Source organism: Octopus sinensis, linkage group LG15 (genome assembly GCF_006345805.1).
Source record: "Octopus sinensis linkage group LG15, ASM634580v1, whole genome shotgun sequence".
In the NCBI taxonomy this organism is placed as follows: domain Eukaryota; kingdom Metazoa; phylum Mollusca; class Cephalopoda; order Octopoda; family Octopodidae; genus Octopus; species Octopus sinensis.
This window is the reverse complement of record NC_043011.1, coordinates 11364606-11385548: the sequence shown is the minus strand read 5'-3', so window position 1 is coordinate 11385548 and position 20943 is coordinate 11364606. Positions and strand designations below refer to the sequence as shown.

The 20943-nt window shown below is 43.2% G+C and overlaps 2 protein-coding genes across 2 annotated transcripts in view; one reads left to right on the top strand and one right to left on the bottom strand.

Moving 5' to 3' along the window:
* The window catches only part of LOC118766412, a 38994-nt gene that overhangs the window by 16405 nt on the left and 1646 nt on the right, over positions 1-20943 (top strand). The gene's annotated exons all lie outside the window — the stretch shown is intronic.
* On the bottom strand, positions 1380-20113 carry LOC115219953. The gene is made up of 2 exons (XM_029790255.2): positions 19634-20113; positions 1380-1493 (listed from the first exon to the last, which is right to left on the bottom strand). Exons 1-2 carry the CDS (start codon positions 20111-20113, stop codon positions 1380-1382), a joined length of 594 nt encoding a protein of 197 aa, XP_029646115.2.

Here is a 20943-nt window from a genome sequence, read left to right as displayed (position 1 = left end):
GGGACAAACACAGACATACAAACACAAACACGCATATATATATATATACATATATACGACAGGCTTCTTTCAGTTTCCGTCTACCAAATCCACTCACAAGGCATTGGTCGGCCCGGGCCTATAGCAGAAGATACTTGCCCAAGATGCCACGCAGTGGGACTGAACCCGGAACCATGTGGTTGGTTAACAAGCTACTTACCACACAGCCACTCCCGCGCCTGTCTGTTTTTTTTTGTTTTTTTTTTCTGGTGAACTATACTACTCAAATTCATGAAACTCACCTCCAGATAGAAAATGGAATAGAAAACATTGCAACATTCAAATTTATTGAAATCCAAAAATAAATTAGATGATATTTTTTTTAAAAAAACATAGAACCAGAAACCCCTGTTGAAAACTATAACGCCATGTTGAATAATGTTGCAAAAATTATGCAAAACAGAGAAATTATGATATATTTCAATGATATTCTCATGAAATACATCAACAATGTTGTGTGTGACCACCACCTTTCTGAATTACTTCAAAGACACGCAATTTCATGCTCCCAATCAACCCCTGCTGCAGATCAAGTGGAAACTGTTCCTTGGCCTTCTTTATTGCCGTTTCAAGTCCAACAGATGAATACTGCTTGCCTTCGCTGTGCACAACATTCGTGAGATATTCCAAGGCATTCTCTATACTACTGCATGGAGGAAATCCAAAGTCGTCTTTGCTTTATGAATAGGAGCATTGTCTTGTTGAAATATAAAGTTCTCACCATGGAGTCTTCTTTCTTCGCCAATGTGAGCCCCGTCCAACATATTGATGTATCGTGCAGCATTGAAATGGCCATCCATGATGACAAGTGGCAGCTTCCCATTGATAGATATTGCTCCCTACACCATAAGATCTCCTCTGCTGTTCTGCCACTTGGAATAAGTAGAATTTTTGTAAACATTTATCTGCCCAGTAATACTCATAACCGCCGGAACCATCCAAATTCCATTTGTCCTCATTAGAGAACAGAACTTTGGTCCATTCATCATCCCACGTCTGATGCTGCCGAGAAAACTCCAATCTAACAGCTTTGTGAGAAGGGGACAATAACGGACGCTGTAGCCGGTTCTTCAGGTGGAAACTATGGTTCAAACTCACTCTTCTTACGGTGGATGTCGGGGCTCCTAGACTTGCTGGTACCTTGATTTTGGAAACAGAAGGGCAGCGTGACTTCTTCACAACCCTGACAATGGGCTTTTCATCGCTTTCTGATGTAGCCTTGAGACGTTCACCAGCACGAACCCTGTTGTAGCCGTTGGGATCTTTCAGAAAATTGTCCACTGGCGTTCTGCTTCGCTGAATCTTCTCGGCAACCTTCCAAGTACTCATTCCTTCCGTTTTCAGTGCAAGAATTTCCCTTGCTCAATTTCGGAAAACTTCGTAGCTTTAGGCATACTGGAAATGTAATCTGGATCACGGAGATTACGATTGAGTCGAATATTTTTCGAAACAATCTGGAAAGAAATGAAAATGTATTAGAAGCTTTATAGTTTTGAAACTAGAGAAAAATGGAAAAATCAAGTGTTGTAATGTTATAATAACGATACAAGACTTACATTTCAAAGTATTCACGAAATAACCATTTCCAATACATTATGCCCCTTTGTTCACTTTAATACAGAACTAAATTTCTAAATAACTTGAAACAAAAAAACCATGTAGTTTAGATGTTTTCAGTTACTGATAAATCGTTTGTTCATTTAAATAAGAAAAAGTGGCTCATACTTTATGAACGGATTGTAAGTAAAAGGCACATCACTAGTGGCTATCACATCCAGTCAAACATTTTGCTAGATGTACGATATCTGATCAAGCGGTATTTGTTCTTCTGTTGTAAATGGATTTATAAATGCGAATTACTATATTCATCTCCAATGGATTCCTTAAGCTTGTATTCACCACGGACTTATATGGACCCCTGTGAGAAGTTCGGCAGGGGTATATATGGGCCATTTTGAGAAGACCTAAAAGGGACCTGTATACACCACTTTGAGAAGTCTTGCAGGAGCTCATATGGACCGCCTGGCTGCCGGCTTTCTATGGGATACTTTTTAAGTGTGCCCATAATTACTTCATTGGATGGATGTTAGTTATTGTGATGTTGAGTTCTGAAAACCTTGATTCTATTTCTTGATGAAACTGATTCCACAAGAGGTTTTGAAGTATGAGCCATTTTTTCTTATTTTTATGAACAAACGATCTGTCAGTAACTGAAAACGTTTAAGCTATTATTCAAAATGGCCGGGGAATTACTTACCATGTGATTGTGGTAGCAAGTACACAGCAAGTGTGTCGAACAAAAAGCTAATGCATGAGGAAGAATTGAAGATGGTTTCGTGAAGAACGTATGTGGTGCGGGTACTTTAAGCTATAAGTGTGTATGTAAAGTTAAGTTAAGTTGAGATGTTATTTCACATCCTGTATTATTATTTGTATTTTTCCAAAACCCATATGTTGAATACATTGAAGCCACTTGTGGGGGTAGTATAAGAATTAACACTTCCTTCTCTAAGCCTAGATTCGAAACCGAATCCATGAATTCTCGGTCGTCCAAACCACGACAATCAACAGGCGGGAAAAAAGGTTTTCTTTGTCCTGTCAAAAATTGATTGATCATCTCCCTTTGACCTGTGACCTCATCATGTCAGGCGAAGTTCAACTGGACAAGCGCTGACCTATTTAGGTACAAACTCTGCTGCAGTATGTCTGTCTTTCTAGCTGCCACAAATATTATAAATACAAGGGTGAAACAGAAATGCAGGCAGACAATGGCAGCAGAGACGGGAGCAGACAGATGAGATAGATCTATCTACGACCCAAGGTTTTTGGCAGACGACAGAGACAGAGAGAAATGTTCAAAGTGCCGATAGACTATTGTTTCGAATGAAACACGCACACACACACAAACATATTCATTCCCAATATGACTTCTCACGAATGTACTCTGTATTTCTAGCAAATCGTAGCAGTTGCCTACATTTTGTATGTAGTGTACTTATAACTGATCAAGCCCTGTAAATAAATTCATTTCAATCATGAATCGGTTTACGTATTTGTTTACACACACACTTAACCACTATACACTCCTCCAGTAACAGTGTTTGGAAAAGCATTTAAGTGTTATTGTTGAGGGTTACCTGGTGGAGTGGTTGATGATGTTAGTTGTAGTATATATGTGCTTCGTGTTGCTGGCTTTACTCTGAGTGTCTGCATTTTTAGCGAGACATGGCATCTGTATTTGTATCCAAAATCCGGAGTGGAGCCCCTAAGGCGGTTGGATTGCGCCATGCGTGCCACCTTCCGGCAGCTCTTGCATCTTGGTCTACCCCCAGTCGTCTTGACTTTGTCTTGCCACTGGATCCGGCGCACCAGGACGAGAGAGTGAGACTGATCCTGCGCAAGTCACCCTCACTATAATCCAAGTCACGCGCATGTCACGACATCATGACGTCATGACACCATCCCAAAGTCCTGTGGCGATGGGGAAACGGCGAAGTAGCAGGTGAGGATACACTGGGAGCTGCAGTCGTGAACCCACACACAGGCGGCTCAGGACATGTGGTCGCCCCTCACTGAACTGAGGCAGCAGTGGAGTCCGGCAGCCTCCTGAGTGACCGAGCAGTCCTCTTCAGGATCGCTCTGCTCGCCTCCCCAGCATGAGGACGGGGCTAGAAAAGGTTGCCCTAAACATAGCCTGCCTCACCTCACCCTGGTCAGCAAACCGCGGCTGGCGGGGATCCTTTCCAAGCGGTCGAAACAAAGAAAGAAGAAAACAAACAAAGGTGCTCACTTTCGCAACTTGGAACGTGAGAACTCTGCTTGACAACACCAAAGCGGACAGACCAGAGAGACGAACTGCCCTGGTGGCCAGAGAACTGAGCCGATACAATGTCGATATTGCAGCACTGAGCGAGACCCGCCTTGCGGACAAAGGCCAGCTGACAGAGACAGGCGGCGGCTACACTTTCTTTTGGAGTGGTCGCAGCAGCGAAGAGCGTCGTGAGGCTGGTGTTGGTTTTGCCATTAAGTCAGTACACGTGCGGAAACTGGAAAGCCCCCCCGAGGGTATCAACGATCGGCTGATGAAGATGCAGCTCCCACTTGGAAACAAGACTAGTGCGACCATCATCAGTGCTTACGCCTCCACCATGACCAACCCTGAAGAAGTTAAGGACAGGTTCTATGAGGAACTCGACTCCCTCATCACGTCAGCCCAGCCTGGGAAGCTCATCCTCCTTGGGGATTTTAACGCCCGTGTCAGGACTGACCACCAAGCCTGGCATCGCGTACTGGGAAAGCAAGGAATCGGAAAGTGCAACAGCAACGGACAGCTCCTCCTGCGTGCGTGTGCCTCTCATGATCTTACCATCGCCAACACCTTGTTCCGTCTGCCAACACGCAACAAGACATCATGGATGTATCCACGCTCCAAACACTGGCATCTGATAGATTACGTCATCGTCAGGGCGAAAGACAGGCGGGACGTGAGACTGGTCAAAGCCATGTGCGGAGCTGACTGCTGGACGGACCATCGCCTCATCATCTCCAGGATGGATTTCTACATCCGACCTAAGAGAAGACCACAAGGTCAGAAAGTGACGAGGAAGCTTAACATCACGAAATTAAAGAACCAGCTGACTGCACAAGATCTCCAGTCACGTATGGACAGCAAGCTGTTGGACATTCGGAGTGACCAGTCCAGCATCGATGAGCAGTGGAATCATTCAGGGACACGGTTCATTCCATCGCCCTTGAAACTCTGGGCCAAGTTACGAGGAACCACCAGGACTGGTTCGACGAAAACGACCAGGAAATCCAGAAGCTCCTGGAAGAGAAACGCCGTCTGCTGCGGGCTCACCAAAATGACACCACCTGCACGGCAAAGAAGGCCGCTTTCAACAACATTCGCAGCACAGTCCAGGCTAAACTTCGCCTCATGCAAGACACATGGTTAAGCGCCAAGGCGGATGAGATTCAGGGATACGCAGACAAACACGACACCAAGAAATTCTACGAGGCGCTGAGAGCTATCTATGGACCGCAGTTCTCCTTTGGATCAACCCCCCTGCTCAGCTCGGATGGAACCTCACTCCTGACTAACAAGAGGCTGATCCTGGAGAGATGGGCGGAGCATTTCAACATCGTGCTCAACCGACCAGCCCAGATCAACGAGGAAGCCATCGCACGACTCCCCCAGGTGCCGACAAACCACGAGTTGGCTGTTCCCCCTGCAGTAGAGGAAGTGAGCAGAGCCATCAAAAAAATGTCCACCGGCAAAGCTCCAGGCTCTGACGCCATCCCTGCAGAGGTGTTCAAGTCGGGCGGCCCCACCATGATCAGTCAGCTCACCAGCCTGTTCCAGTCGATGTGGGACAGGGAACAACTCCCTCAAGATTTCCGGGACGCAACAATCGTCCACATTTATAAGCGGAAAGGAGATCGGCAGTCCTGCGACAACCACCGAGGTATTTCCCTCTTGTCCATAGCAGGAAAGATCCTGGCCCGGGTCCTGCTTGACCGCCTTCTGGAACACTTGGAGCAAGGCCTTCTCCCTGAGAGCCAGTGTGGCTTCCGCGCGGGTCGAGGGACCACTGACATGATATTCGCCGCCCGCCAGCTCCAGGAGAAATGCATGGAGCAGCACCTTGACCTCTGCATGACCTTTGTTGACCTCACCAAGGCCTTTGATACAGTCAGTCGGGAGGGACTATGGAAGGTCATGGGAAAATTTGGTTGCCCCAGCAAATTTATTGCAATTGTCCACCAGTTCCACGACGGAATGACAGCCAGAGTCCTTGAAGACGGCAACTCATCTGAAGCCTTCCAGGTGACCAACGGAGTCAGGCAGGGCTGTGTCCTGGCCCCAACACTGTTCAGCATCATGTTCTCGGCAATGCTGTCCGACGCCTTTAGGGACTGCAAGTCCGGTATCGACATCAAGTACAGGACAGACGGGAAACTTTTCAACTCCAGAAGATTGCAGGCTGTCACAAAGGTGAGGGAGACAGTCGTCAGAGACTTTCTCTTTGCTGACGACTGCGCCCTTAATGCAATCGATGAGCAGGAGATGCAGCTCGAGATGGACAGGTTCTCATCAGCCTGTGACAACTTCGGTCTCACCATCAGTGCCAAGAAAACCGAAGTGATGTTTCAGCCAGCCCCCGGCAAACAATACCATGAGCCTCAGATAAGGGTGAACGGACGGATCCTACGAGTGGTGGAAAACTTCACCTACCTGGGCAGCACTCTCTCCTGCAATGCCAACATAGATGCTGAAACCATCAACAGAATCTCCAAGGCAAGCAGCGCGTTTGGGAGACTGCGAAAGAAAGTCTGGGAGCGGAGAGGAATCAGCCTCAACACCAAGTTGAAAGTCTACCGGGCAGTCGTGCTTACCACCCTACTATACGGCTGCGAGACGTGGACTGCTTACCGAAGGCACGAGCGCCAGATAAACCACTTCCATCTCAGGTGTCTTCGGAACCTCCTTCACATCCGCTGGCAGGACAAAGTCCCAGATACGGAAGTTCTGAAGCAGGCAGATCTCCCTAGCACCATCACAATCATGCGCAAGGCCCAGCTGAGATGGGCGGGCCACGTCTCCCGCATGTCCGACACTCGCATCCCAAAACAGCTCTTCTACGGTGAACTCGGCCAGGGCAGGCGCAAAGTCGGAGGGCAGAAGAAGCGCTACAAGGATAGTCTCAAGGTCTCTCTCAAAGACTTCTCCATCGGAACAGAGACCTGGGAGACACTTGCTGCCAACCGCTCATCCTGGCGCAGCGCAATCACCGTGGGAGCAGGGACAGCCGAGGAGGGACGGATTTGGTCAGCGGAGCAGAAACGTCAGATGCGTAAAGCCAGAGCCGCCTGCACCAGTAGCACGGCCCCTACCCACTTCTGCCCCACCTGTGGGAGGGGCTTCCTTGCCCGGATTGGCCTCACCAGCCACATCCGGTCTCATGGCGCCAGTTCCATCAGATGATGTCAGTTGGTCATCTTCGAACCGAAGGACGAACATTATTATTATTATTTGTATATATGCTTTTTGGTATCGGTATTTTGTATACAAGATTTTATTTATGTTGTGAGGCGTCTTGTGTGATTACATTGGTGTATCCAACCTTTTCTGCGGATAATTAGGATTATGTGGTGTCCAGTGTTGTATCTGTAAAAATGTTTCCTGGATTATCGCATTAGTGACGCTTAAATCTTACCTCTATTCAAAGGTTTTTGGGTAGTGAATGTTGTATTAAAGTAATTTTATTTCTTACGTTATATTAACAAAGTTTTACTTCTGGGGAAAGGAAAAAGTATTCTGTGCGAAGCTGTAATGATAACGAAGGAAGGATGATTATAACGATATTTCATGTTTTTGGTGTTGTTTCTGAAAAGTGATGTATTTATGTGGAATTTTTTTTTTGCAACTGTTACCATTGATTATATATATAATCAATATATATATATATATATATATATATATATATATATATAATCAATGTTTAGGCGTCGCCTAAACATCTTTCACCTGCGCTGCCTCCGGAAAATCCTTCGCATCAAATGGCAAAATCATGTCCCCAACAAAGATGTCCTCAAGCAAGTAGGAATGTTTACACTCCTCACACAAAGACGTATGAGATGGCTTGGACATGTTAGCCGTATGAAAGATGGCAGAATCTCCAAGGACATACTCTACGGAGAGCTTGCTAGGGGTACTAGGTCTGTGGGAAGACCGTTCTTACGTTACAAGGATGTTTGCAAAAGGGACATGAAAGCCTGCAACATCAATATTAGCAATTGGGAAGCAGTTGCCAGCAACCGTGGAGATTGGCGACGTACCGTAAAAGAGGGAATACAAAGGAGTGACAGAGAGAGGAGAAATGGAAAGACAAGAAAAGACGTCAACAAGAAACTATGACATTACAACCAGCCAGGAACAGTCTTCGTTACATTTGCGGCACCTGCCAGAGGGAGTGTTTGTCCAGGATAGGACTACACAGCCACAGCAGGAGATGTATTAGGACATGAAATGTAAAAGCCGGACTAGATTATTTTATGCGCAACTCCATTGTCTCCCGAGTCAAAAAGGATGCCAACAATATATATATATATATGTATATATATATATATATATATCCTCTTTTCTCTTTTTACTTGTTTCAGTCATTTGACTGTGGCCATGCTGGAGCACCGCCTTTAATCGAGCAACTCGACCCCGGGACTTACTCTTTGTAAGCCCAGTACTTATTCTATCGGTCTCTTTTGCCGAACCGCTAAGTGGCGGGGGCATAAACACACCAGCATCGGTTGTCAAGCAATGCTAGGGGAACAAACACAGACACACAAACATACACGCACACATATATATATATATACGACAGGTTTCTTTCAGTTTCCGTTTACCGATTCCACTCACAGGGCTTTGGTCGGCCCGAGGCTATAGTAGAAGACACTTGCCCAAGGTGCCACGCAGTGGGACTGAACTAAGCAAGTTCGTAAGCAAGCTACTTACCACACAGCCACTCCTGCGCCTGTACATGTACATATATTCTTTTACTAAGTCATTAGACTGCGGCCTGGAGGCATTACTTTCAAGATTTAGTCGATCCTATCGAGCCTAACTTACTTCAGTCTGGTATATATTTTATCGAAATTTATTTGACAAACCTCTATGTTGCACCGCGCAAAGAGTCACAACATCAATATATATATATTCTCACATGCACACACGCACTCTCTCTCTCTCTCACACACACACACACACACACACACACACACACACACTGAATGTTTGACTCGTGAATCGAGTTCACACCTCTGCGAAAACTGTTACAACTCGGTTTGGTGGGCGCACGATAAAGCAGTGAAAATACAGAAATTAAGTTACACGCACGAAAAAGCACTTAGCATTTCGTTTGCAAGTGTCATTTGTAATTGTTATTCGAAGTCATGTGCAGTAATCTATTCGTTTGCTCTTGTCATCCACTTTTAATTGCTGTGGATGGAAGCACTCCGTCGGTTACGACGACGAGGGTTCCGGTTGATCCGATCAACTCCACAGACACGTGTACCCTTAACGTAGTTCTCGAGGATATTCAACGTGACACAGAGAGTGACAAGGCCGGTCCTTTGAAATACAGGTACAACAGAAACAGGAAGTAAGAGTGAGAGAAAGTTGTGGTGAAAGAGTACAGCAGGGATCACCACCATCCCTGCCGGAGCCTCGTGGAGCTTTAGGTGTTTTCACTCAATAAACACTCACAACGCCCGGTCTGGGAATCGAAACCGCGATCCTACGACCGCGAGTCCGCTGCCCTAACCAGTGGGCCATTGCGCCTCCTCTTTAATCGCTGTACATATGTGATATGATATGGCTTCAACTTAAGAATGCAGCGCCAATTTATGTATTGACTTCTTTAGACTTCGAGTAATACCTTGGCGAATGTCTCTTTGTTTTGAGGCGTTGTGTACTGACCGCATAGAGCGCCACTTCTTAACCAACGTTTGTATTGTTCTCTTTGCGGTTAACCTTTACCTGGAAATTTTACTAAAAATTTTCCTGCGTTTGCTTAACAGAACCCATTTTCAAATACACTTCCACGATCTCCACCCTTTTCGTTACTGAGCAGGTCAACTTGCAGAAAAGATTAGAGATGTTCACCCAGTGCAATTTAAAAATGAACTAATGTGGTGAGGATGCAGTGAGGAGGAAGTAACAAACAGTTGACTAGTGCATCATTTTTGTTCAGCAGTTACAAGCAGTCGGAATAACAAAATGACACTCGCAAACGAAAGGCTGGGTGTTTTTTTCGTGTGTGTAAATTTATTTCTGTACTAACACTATCGCCCGTCGTTGCTCGGGTTTGTTTCGACCCTTTAAAATTAGAATTTTTGAAAAGTAAAAAGTTTGCATTATGTAGCTTGTTATTCTCTTTAAGTGAACATTCTTCTGGTTGAAATACACCGAAAAATGACGACACAGTAGTCAAAAAATCGCAAAAAATAGGGATTTTCGTAGAAAAAAAGCACCTTTTTGATATAAATAATTTTTGGTGTTAACATGGTCCGATTTGAATTTTACGGAATAAAGAGCAAGCCTTCTTCTATCATACTCTCAATTTTGGTCAACTTGCGCCACAGGGTCTCGGGGGAGATAGTGTTAGTTGAAGGCTACCAAACCTGCCATACACACAGACAACTTCAGCTTTATATATATAGAGATTACATTATGCTACGTGTCTCAGGTTACATTTTCGTGCGTCACCATGTAGTTATATTCGTTGGTGAGGGTGTGGTTTCATGCTTTTATTAGTTGGTTGGATTTTAATTTTTTTTTTTTTTTTTTTTGCATAAGCGGATCGATCCCTCATCAACTAGCACAAGAAAGATAAATTATTATGCCACAAAAAAAAATAAACCAATGACGTGGCAGAAAAATAACTACCAATCATTAAACATAAAATGCGAACCGATGAACAAAAACGCAGGCATAAAACCATATCCATACCAACGAATATAAACATATCACTTAACTGAGATCGTTGTGACGTGAAACACGAGTTGCGAGATAAGTATTCAGTTTCAATAAACCATATACTTTACAACATGCATTAACCACCCCGATCTCATTTATTACACGCACACACACACACACACACACACACACACACACACACACACACACACACACACACACACACGCACGCACGCACACACCACACACACACACACACACACACACACACACACACACGCACGCACGCACGCACACACACACTCGCATACAAACACACACAGACCACTCGAGATACTGGTTAACTCGAGTATTGGTCACCATTGTCGCCGTGTTGTTTTTTTGTTTGTTTTTATTTTTTGTTAGTAAGATTATAGTGGAAAGGAACGAAACTCGCTGACATTTTATATATTTATTTAAGGAATACATTTATATATTTATTTAAGGAATACATTTATATATTTATTTAAGGAAAGGCCGTACATATATGCATGGTTTTTCAGATACTCACTGTACAGAGTCTTAGGATATAGGGATCTACTTTCATAGTGACTAACTACGGTCATTAATGACTTACAATAACGAATTGGTCTTGAATGAAAATCGAAACGTGAGTTAATCTGAATCTACATTTCTGGGTTTGCTTTCAACAAGAGTGAAATAACATGTTTTAACTGACACGATTTCTTCGGGCGCAGATCCATGGTCACTCGAGACCGACGGATGCCAACTACACTAGACAAATTGTATTTATCAGCCATTGAGTTTTCTTGGAGCGAGAGACAAGAAGATGTTAGTCCACCGAATCTTGCTAAAGCTTTGCCCTGGTCTGGCTCGCTTGTGACGAGAGGTGAAATATCTGTACCCTGGTTGCTCTCAACCTCTGCTAAGACACTTGACGCCAAACTACTTATAACATCAGAAAAGCGTGCGAATCTCGATCATTCACTTTTGTTCTGATTGTGGCATGATCTCCTGAAAAACCGATTGGTCGATGAATATAACATACACGTGATAAATGCGTTGTCAATTCGTGGCACTGGCCTGATAACTTAGAGGATGAGATTCAAATCCTAGGTCTCGCAACAGACTCTTCTACCTGTAAGAAAGTTACAAACGATAGTAGTGATGTTTGCATGTAAAGTATAGCAGAATACAAGTATATGTGCTAAGAACGAACAAAGTGTAAATGATGTAAAAATGTTCGTATTCATAGTCAATATATTGTAACTTAGTAGAAAATTATTGAGGTCGACTTGCCTTTCATCTTCTCGGGGGTCAATAAAATAAGTACTAGTTGAACACTGGGATCAATATAATCGACCTACCCCCTCCTCCGAACTTGCTAGCCTTGTGACAAAATTATTATTATTATTTCTTTTTATCACAGGTTTTGTTGGAACTTCTGGGGTTTTGCATGCATAGCGGGCTTGCTACCTGCAGCCTACGGTACCATGCTATTTGTTCTTTCAGCTATCTAATACGTTCCTGATTATTCTGGGCACTCTATTTCAATTTCCTTGATATTCTTACTGATCCCTTCTGATACTGTTCCCAAAGACCTAACAATAATTGGCACTATCTTCACTTTCTTCATTTTCCATAGCAGGGCTATTCCGTACTCAAGAGGGTTGTATTTATCTGGGGGTTTTTTTACCTTCCTTCTTGACTTTTCATGGGTCAAAGGGGCCTGCAACATCAACTATATAGCACATGTGGTGCATCTTGTCGACCACCACTAGGTCGGGTCTATTATGCTCTAACACTTGATCTGTTTGGATTGGGAAATCCCAGAGGATTTTACTAGTCTCCGACTCCGCCACTCTCTGCGGCTTGTGCTCATACCACCTCTTGCCCCTCTTTAGCCCCCACTTTTCGCAAAGTTTACAATGTAGCATTTTCGCTACCTGATCATTTCACCACAATTTGTAGTGGTTTGGGGCAAGTCTAGGGCTTTCCTTTGTGATATGGAGAATGGTTTCATCCACTCTATTACAGATGCGGCGCAGCAGAGAGATCCTCCAGTTCGTGGTGGCCAAAGCTCGGTCTTGAGCTGCCAGTATAGTGCTATTGGTCTTTTTTTTTTTTACTGTTCCTTTCTTCAGCCAATCTCACCTATTTTTCCAGCAACTTCTGTTGTGGCTACATGGAGTTGATTGTGTAGTCCTATGTTGCGTAATTCTTCTTCGTGTCCTTTTTGTACTTCTTCCTTGGTTTTTCCTTTTTTTCTCTGCTTTCAATACCCCCTCGTTCCTAACTGACACTAGCAAGGTTTCCTTATTTTGGGCTAGGTGCCTCCTTAAGCCCTGGAGTTCGATAAGTGCACAGTATTCCACACTTATCAGTCCTCTTCCTCCATTTTCTGTCTTCATGTATAGGCAGTCGGTGTCTGCACGTGGATGATGGGCTCCATGGATCGTTAGGAGCTTTTTTGACTTCCTGTCCATTCCCCTTAGTTCCTCCTCTGTCCATTTCAGGATTCCAGCGCCATATCGAACTACTGCGACTGCGCGCGAGTTTATTGCCGAAATTATGTTTCTGGCATTCAGCTTTGAAGCCAGTATTTTTCTCATTCCCCTCTGAGGATAGAGGGAGCGCTAGGCAGGAAGCTAAATGAGGCGTTTAGCAGTGGCATTGCGACTGACGTAATAGCGGCGAGATTGACTCTTGATCAATTTTTCAATGCCAAGCACGAAGTTTCCGTTGTCAGAGCTAGGACGCGTGCTCTAAGATACGAGGGGCGAAAAGCCGTTCGATGGGTCTGGGTAGCAGAGGTGCAACGTGTCAACAATTCGTTTTTGACGGGCTGGGACGGGCGTATGCTACACGAATTCAAACAGATGTGTACGGAATTTCAGCGGCACTTCATCGAACTGTTCGGGGCGCGTGATGTATTGGGGATAGGGGGTAGATTTCACCTCCCACCTCGACGGCATGCTGCGCCTTTCAGCGGATTTCTCCGAAATGCCAATGACAGCCGAAGGTATACAGGACGTGATGAGGAGCTGCACATGGGAGAAGTCTCCGGGGCTGGATGGTTTGCTCTACGAGATTTATCTTCATATGCCAGACTTGTTCAGTGATCTCTTGGCGGATGTCTACGACAACTGGCAGCAGAACGGGAGAATACTCAGTGCTGTGAACCGTGGCGTGGTGGTGCTGCTGAAAAAGGACCCGAACAAGGGGTGGACCAAATAGACAATTTTAGGCCCATAACCCAGTGAACGCAGATTATAAGATTCTGGCCAAGGTGTTAGCCAGGAGGTTGACGCTTGTTAATAAGCTGGTCGGTGATACGCAGACATGAGCTATCCCGAAAAGACCTCTCCACGACAACCTCCACCTCACGCGCTACATCATAGAGGGGGTAGGGAAGGAACCTGGTATGGGTGGGACCCTGATCAATTTGGGTCACTCGAAAGCTTTTGACAGAGTCGACCATCAATACTTGGAGGCTGTCCTCGCGGCGGCTGTTTTCGGATAGTGGATCGCTGCAATGTACAGTGACACCTATTCGGTGGTCAAAGTAAACGGCCGCCTATCGGAATTGTTTAGCATCACTCCATCTGTACGTGCTGGCTCTCGAGCCATTACTAAGGAAGTTGGATATTTCGCGTGATCTGGGATGCGGAAGGTTCGTGTCGGCATATGCGGACGACTTCACCGTAATAGTGTCAAACAGGTCGGAAATCAAGATGATCGGGACTACCCTAAGGGAGTACGAAGCGGTGACAGACGCAAAAAATAATCTGGAGAATTCGGTGGGCCTGCAGCTCGGCACCTGGAGAGGCAAGTCCATGCCAACCACATTATAGGGGTAGGAGAAGGAGCACACTTAGCACTGGATTAGGAGTCTGTTTATCTTGGCATCAGTCCTGCACGCACCACCACAACCACCATCCCACTGCTGGGGTCAGCTTTCCCTTTTAAACTTTTGGGGTCGATAAAATAAGTACCTGTTGAACAGAGGTCGATTCAATCAACTAGCCCCCTCCACTGAAATTGCAGCCCTTGTGCCTACAGGAGAAAGAATTATCGCAGCCACTACTATATACTATACTATACTGAAAGGTTACGTGATTCTAGCCAACGAGTCTGACGAGTCACCTATACCGCTGAGAACTTTATAAGTACGAAACCAATGGTCACTCCTGGACTGGCCATAGCCTATAAACTTTTAAGCATTACTGCTCTAAAGTTTTAGCGTGCTTCATTAATTTATGAACTACTGACCCATTATATGTATATATATATACATATATATATATTATATATATATATATATATATATATATATATATATATATATATATATCACCGTGATCACCGTGACCGACTAGGTTATCAGATGTTGCTACACATCGCTGGTCACAATGCGCTTCGCATTGCTTTAGCCTTCAAATGACGCCATCCCGCTGGAAATCTGGATGGTTTTATATTTACAGATATTTATTAGTATGTTACATATTTTTATAAATCATATATCATATATTAGCGATTTCGTCCACTCTGGTGGAGTTTTCAAATTGAACAACAACCAATAAACAGATGTATTAGTTTAACGCGCGGGAAGTGAGGAAGTCTGTTACATTTCGAGACTACGCTCTTCAACAGAAAGGAACACAGAAATAAGCAGAGAGAAAGTTGAAAAGGTTCAAACGTCGTGGTGTATTGCAGCGATTTCCCATCAACGGAAGAGCCCAGTGTAATCCATGTGTATCCAGTGTAATCCAGGTGGAAGTCCGAAGTGTAGGGGAGAAGAAAATCCAGGTAGAAGTTCGAAGTGTATGAGACAGAGACAGGATGAAACTGGTGCGACCACGTGAGCGTGCAATACATAGTTGGAATTTACAAAAAAAAAGAACAAAAAAAAGACGAAGACGGATGTGTAAACAACAAACAGATGTATTAGTTTAACGCTCGGCCTAGGGAGAGTCATTATGCCAATAGACTAATCCCAACAGGGAGATGGATGAAATTCTGTTACAGTGGAGAAAGCTGGGTTTGTCAGTTCCTAATACATATTTCCTTATTACCCATAAGAGGCTAAACATAGAGGGGACAAACAAGGAGAGACAAAGGGATTAAGTCGATTACATCCACCCCAGTGCGTAACTGGTACTTAATTTATCGACCCCAAAAGGATGATAGGCAAAGTCGACCTCGGCGGAATTTGAACTTGGAACGTAACGACAGACGAAAGACGGCTACGCATTTTGCCCGGCGTGCTAACGTTTCTACCAACTCGCCGTCAGTTCCTAATACAGTTGAGGATAGACGGAAGCAGAGTGTATGGGACGATCTGCGCTCAGGTGCACTTTCAACTCTGCCTTTGACCAATCTGATTAATTTTCAAGTTATCGCCAACTTTCTGCTAGTGCAAAATTCTCGAGGGACTGGGTTGATGCCCAGTCTGTGGCCAACATTGGTAGTCTACTCAGTCTAGTTGGACTCAGCATCTCCATTGCGCTCAAAATGGGAACCAGTGTGTGTGTGTGTGTGTGTGTGTGTGTGTGTGTGTGTATGTGTGTGTAGCTGAGATGTCTCTGTGGTAGACTCCTCGACTCTACAGGTGTGTCTCGCTGTCTAAATGCTGATCGTTTCGCTCGTCACACTAGGCTCAAGTTAATATCCTCTCAATTCTGGAGCTGGCGAGATTATCCAGAAGTGATGGCAAGAGACCAGGTGGTCTTACCCTTTGTCCCTGAATAAGATCTAGGTACCACGTCTGGGACGCCATAATCTGTGTCTCCTTTGCTCCTCCTTCCCACATTTTGGATGCTGCAATAAATGGGAGGATCACTTCTTCCGTAGCCGAATAAAACGATATCCTTAAGTATACTTCCAGCTTGTGGCATTTGAGACGTTAGGATGGACTGAGCCGCTAACGGTGAAGTTCTTGCCATCGTTAGCGGTTCGCCTTACCGAGGTATCAGGTGACACCCATGAGGGTGCTTGGCTGTCCCAACGCCTTAGCCTCGCCATCGGCTGTGGTAATGCCGCGAGCATGCTGGCTTGTTTCAATAGGTTCCGCTGAATTTGTGGTGTGCGACCAATTGAGGCAATTGATGTTGAATTGGTGTAATTTTTTCCCTTTTTCTTTCTTAGTTCCTCTTTTTCTATTTTTCTCTCCTGATTTTGGATTTATATTTTTAACGAGGTTTTGTATTATATATGTATCATATACATATGTATTATATTCCAATAAAAGTTTCGATAATAGAAATTGCGTGTATGAAGTCTATAAGATAGATTTTAGATAGTTTTAAATCTCAGAAATCTTAATCTTTAACTACATTAATTTCTTTTCGAAATAAAGCCAATTTTATATGTGTATATATATATATATATATATATATATATATATATATATATATATATATATATATATATATATATATATATATATATATATATATATATATATATATATATTATATGTGTGTGTATATATATATATATATATACAATTGCAGCGTGGAAGGTGTTTGTAAGCCATTTAAGAAACACACAAAAGCCGTTCGATTCACTTCAACATTTAAGTTTAATTTGTCAAAATATTTTCGTCGCTTTAAGACCGTGACCTGTTCACTGACAAAAATCCGTGCTGCATCTATATATATAGCGGTGTACGTACACTTTGGTCTCTTATATATAAATATATATTTATCTAAATTTTGTACGACTCTATTCTTTCTATTCTTTCATTCTTTCCTTTTTCTATCAGTCCTTTCACGCTTACTTCGTTCATTCCACTCTTCGTTCTTTCGATCCCCCTCGAATAGAGTCGTACAAAATTTAGATAATATATATATTTACATATAAGAGACCAAAGTGTACGTACACCGCTATATATATATATATATATATATATATATATATATATATATATAAATGGGACGAACGCAAAACATCCAAACGGGTGATACAAAAAAGGGACAACAAAACATCCAGATAGACGATACAAAGAAAACAAGGACAGGTCATTCGGAGTTTTCTAGCCTCAGTCGAGTTCCAGATTATCTTTGCAATTTCGACTGGTTATACGCGAGATTGCTCCAATCTGGCCAGCCCCAAGGGAAAACTAAGCTAAGAGCATTGGATTCCTTGGAAGAAAGCAGCGAATATATACGAAAACAAGAGCGGAAAAAATGGAGAATGTTACACAAATACAAATAACAGGACATAACAACATGTGTCTTTCGACTAAGGACGAATTACATTAAGCTGGCGTGTGTGGCAGTAAAGCCTTATGGCAGGGACATAAGATTTCACAGGCACAGGGAGGAATACAGATGTTCCACGGATGGTAGTTGAACCAAGAAAGAAAGGTCAGACTTGGCCGAACACTGGTCTTTCTGTTACTACAGTGATCGTTACTCTGTGAATTAGTCAATTGAGTATCACATATGATGCAGGTATAACATTCGTTACACTTGTATCTAACCCTTTCACTTCACAACCTCTAAACCTTTCCCGAAGCATCTTCTACTTACTAAAATAATTTAACTAACAGGAGATACATCTTTCTGTTCTACACCTTATACCAAAGTCATTGACTGTCTGAGGTACGAGAGAACTGTAATGCGGAGAATAAAATATGGTTCACCCTGCCTCTCGTTGTTGGCTGCCCAGATGTGTTAAGTCCAAACACGTGCCTAATCCGTCTCACCTAATGTTAGCAGCTGCCGCTACCAATCCCAGCTAGATGGCTCCATTCGCGTCCGTTCACCACGACTGTTCCAGGCTGAAAGAGGACGACCTTGCTCTTGCTTCCTTCATTTCCCCTCTCCCCTTTCAGTTCCGGTGGGGCCTCTTGACGCCACAGCCCTTTGCTTCCGGTTCAAACTAATACTAATACCAAAGCAAGTACTAGCAGACTTTATGTAGCTAATAAATTATAACTAATTAAAATTACAATCTTTAATATTGATAATAGTCATTTTTCATCATAACACCCGTCAAAGGAGACAACTCTGACAATTTTATTAATTGAAATACAGGCCCTAGAAGATGCAGAATATTTCACTCTGAGTTAAAAGTGTAAAGATTAACTTTGCTTTGTAATAATATGAATGTGTATATTTGATGCTTCGCCTTAATCCCGCAGATATATGATCAAAGGCTTTGCAGCCGTTACAATCATCTGTGTTTTTTTTTGCTTTTTTTTTTCAGACATATCAATTGTCACTTTTTTAAAGAAGGTATCGTGTGGTTTGATTTGAGAGAAATTTGGCTGCTAATTCTAGACTTTTGTCATTTAATTGAGTGTTGACAGTTTAGACTTGCGGAAATTAAAGTGGAATCGATATTTCCCTACATCTTTCTGGGAGCTATAAATAAGTACTAGTCAAGTACTAAGAACAATCGAATTCACTTTGCACGTCCTTGTTTCAGTTTCATTAATTTAAGCTGCTAAGTGTAACTGTTCCATCTCTCATTTCCCTTTCCTTGGCTAATAGCCTGTTAAGAGAAGTACGAAAAATCTATCAGTTGATATATTTTTATTCGGAAACAGATGTGTATGAGTGGTGTTCATTAAAGATTTCACCTGACCGACTTCCCAAGTCACTGAGATAAACGAAACTGGGCATTACTATTAGTCCTTCTCTACATAGCTACAACCAATGGTGACACACTTCTCCCATCGTTTTATGCAGCTGTGAAGGCCTCGTCTGTAGAAGTCGGTAGGTTGCGTCTGGAGCCAATACTTTACCTCCGAAATAAGTCCATCATCCGAAAATTGCTTACACTTCAAAAAAGACTTCATGATTGGCAAGGAGTGGAAGTCAGATGGTACAAGGTTGGAAGTGTAAGAAGGATGAGAAAGGATTTCATAACCGCAGGATTGTGCTTTCATCTGGGCAACATGGGGCGTTGCCTCGGAGGAGGCGGACTCCTTTGGTCAGTATGCCACGCTTCTCTGCTTTGATGGCGTTCCGCAATTTCTGCAGCAGAGAAGCATAATATGCCCCCCCCCCGTTAATTGTGGTGACCTTTGTCAGAAAATCCATCATCACTACTCCACGCTGGTCCCAAAAGACTGAGCATCAGCTTGCCTGCTGAGGATTGGAAACGAACCTTCTTTGGATGTGGTAAGTTAACATGCTTCCATTGCTTCGACTGGACTCGAGTCTCAGGATCATAGTGATGGACCCATGTTTCATCCTGTGGGATAAGTCTGCCGAAAAAGTCCTCGTCGTTTTCTTGGCACATTGCCGTATGAGCCTGAAAGCAATTGACTCGTTTCTGCTCTTGAAAAGGTGTGAGCATCCGGGGAATCCATTGTGCAGACAACTTCTGCATGTGCAAATGGTCGTGAATGACTTTTTCCACGGACCATACACTTATCTTCACTTCTTGCGCTAGTTGCCGAATAGCTATGCAGTGATCCTCTAAAATGGCGGTTTCCACTTTTTGGATGGTGTCGTCATCAATGGTGGAATGTGGTCGTCCAGAGATAGAAGCAGTTTCCACAGATGTCCAACCACATTTGAACTGGCGATGCCAGTGCTTGACTACGTCGTATGATGGTGCATTGTGACCATAAGCTTCTTTCATCTCATTGAAAGTCTCTTTTGGGGTACGATATTATAACATCTTAGTCCACTTTAGCAGATTAAAAGACAAACGAATGCTAGTGGAGAGCTGCAATTTACAATGTGACGTGTAGAGACGTGTATGATTATACTTGTACGAGTTCCGTTTCCTGCAATAACCGGAAGTGGGTCAGGGGAAATCTTTAATGAACACCCCTCGTATGATCAGTTTTGTCACATGTAATAAAGGGCGACTATCCAGCTGAATAGACAAACCATCTAGAAATTCATCTTCTATTATAATTTGTTTCACATGTATGATGCACTAAAGCAATATAAATCGACGAGGTACTACTTAACTGGTACTTCATTTTATCGATCTTGAAAGGATGAAAGGCAAAATTGACATCGGCAGGATTTAAATGTAAACTACATGACGTTATACACTGAGTTCGACTCTCTAATTTAATTTACACTTACATAATGAATTGTGTTAAATAATTAAACTAGAGGGAAATGCGATGAGAAAATAGTGTTTCATTTTTTTTTTTTCACCCAATAAATACGGGAAACAACTTCGGATATGATTCTAATTTCTTTTAGCGTGATCAGTTTAAGTTCTTATAACTTTAAAAACAACCGTTCGCTAAATAAGTATAACGAAATAGAATTATCTAGAAATTAAATAATCCTGAATTGACTTGACTTAAACAGGATTCGAATAATCCTATCAGGTGGTGCTATTAAGTTAGACATGGCCTGGACCAATCTTTGGTCGAAACATATCTAAGTTTATCTAAGTTTATATATAGTTTGATAATTAAGTGTTGAGATCTAATCCTCTCGAACGAA

What these genes read in the sequence shown, in the direction of transcription:
- LOC115219953 (XM_029790255.2), bottom strand. Translation starts at nt 20,113, where the DNA reads ATGAAAGAAGCTTATGGTCACAATGCACCATCATACGACGTAGTCAAG. An exon ending in ACTTACCACATCCAAAGAAG is followed by an intron (nt 1,494 to 19,633) that starts GTTCGTTTCCAA and finishes ATTTCTTTCCAG; the next exon opens with ATTGTTTCGAAAAATATTCG.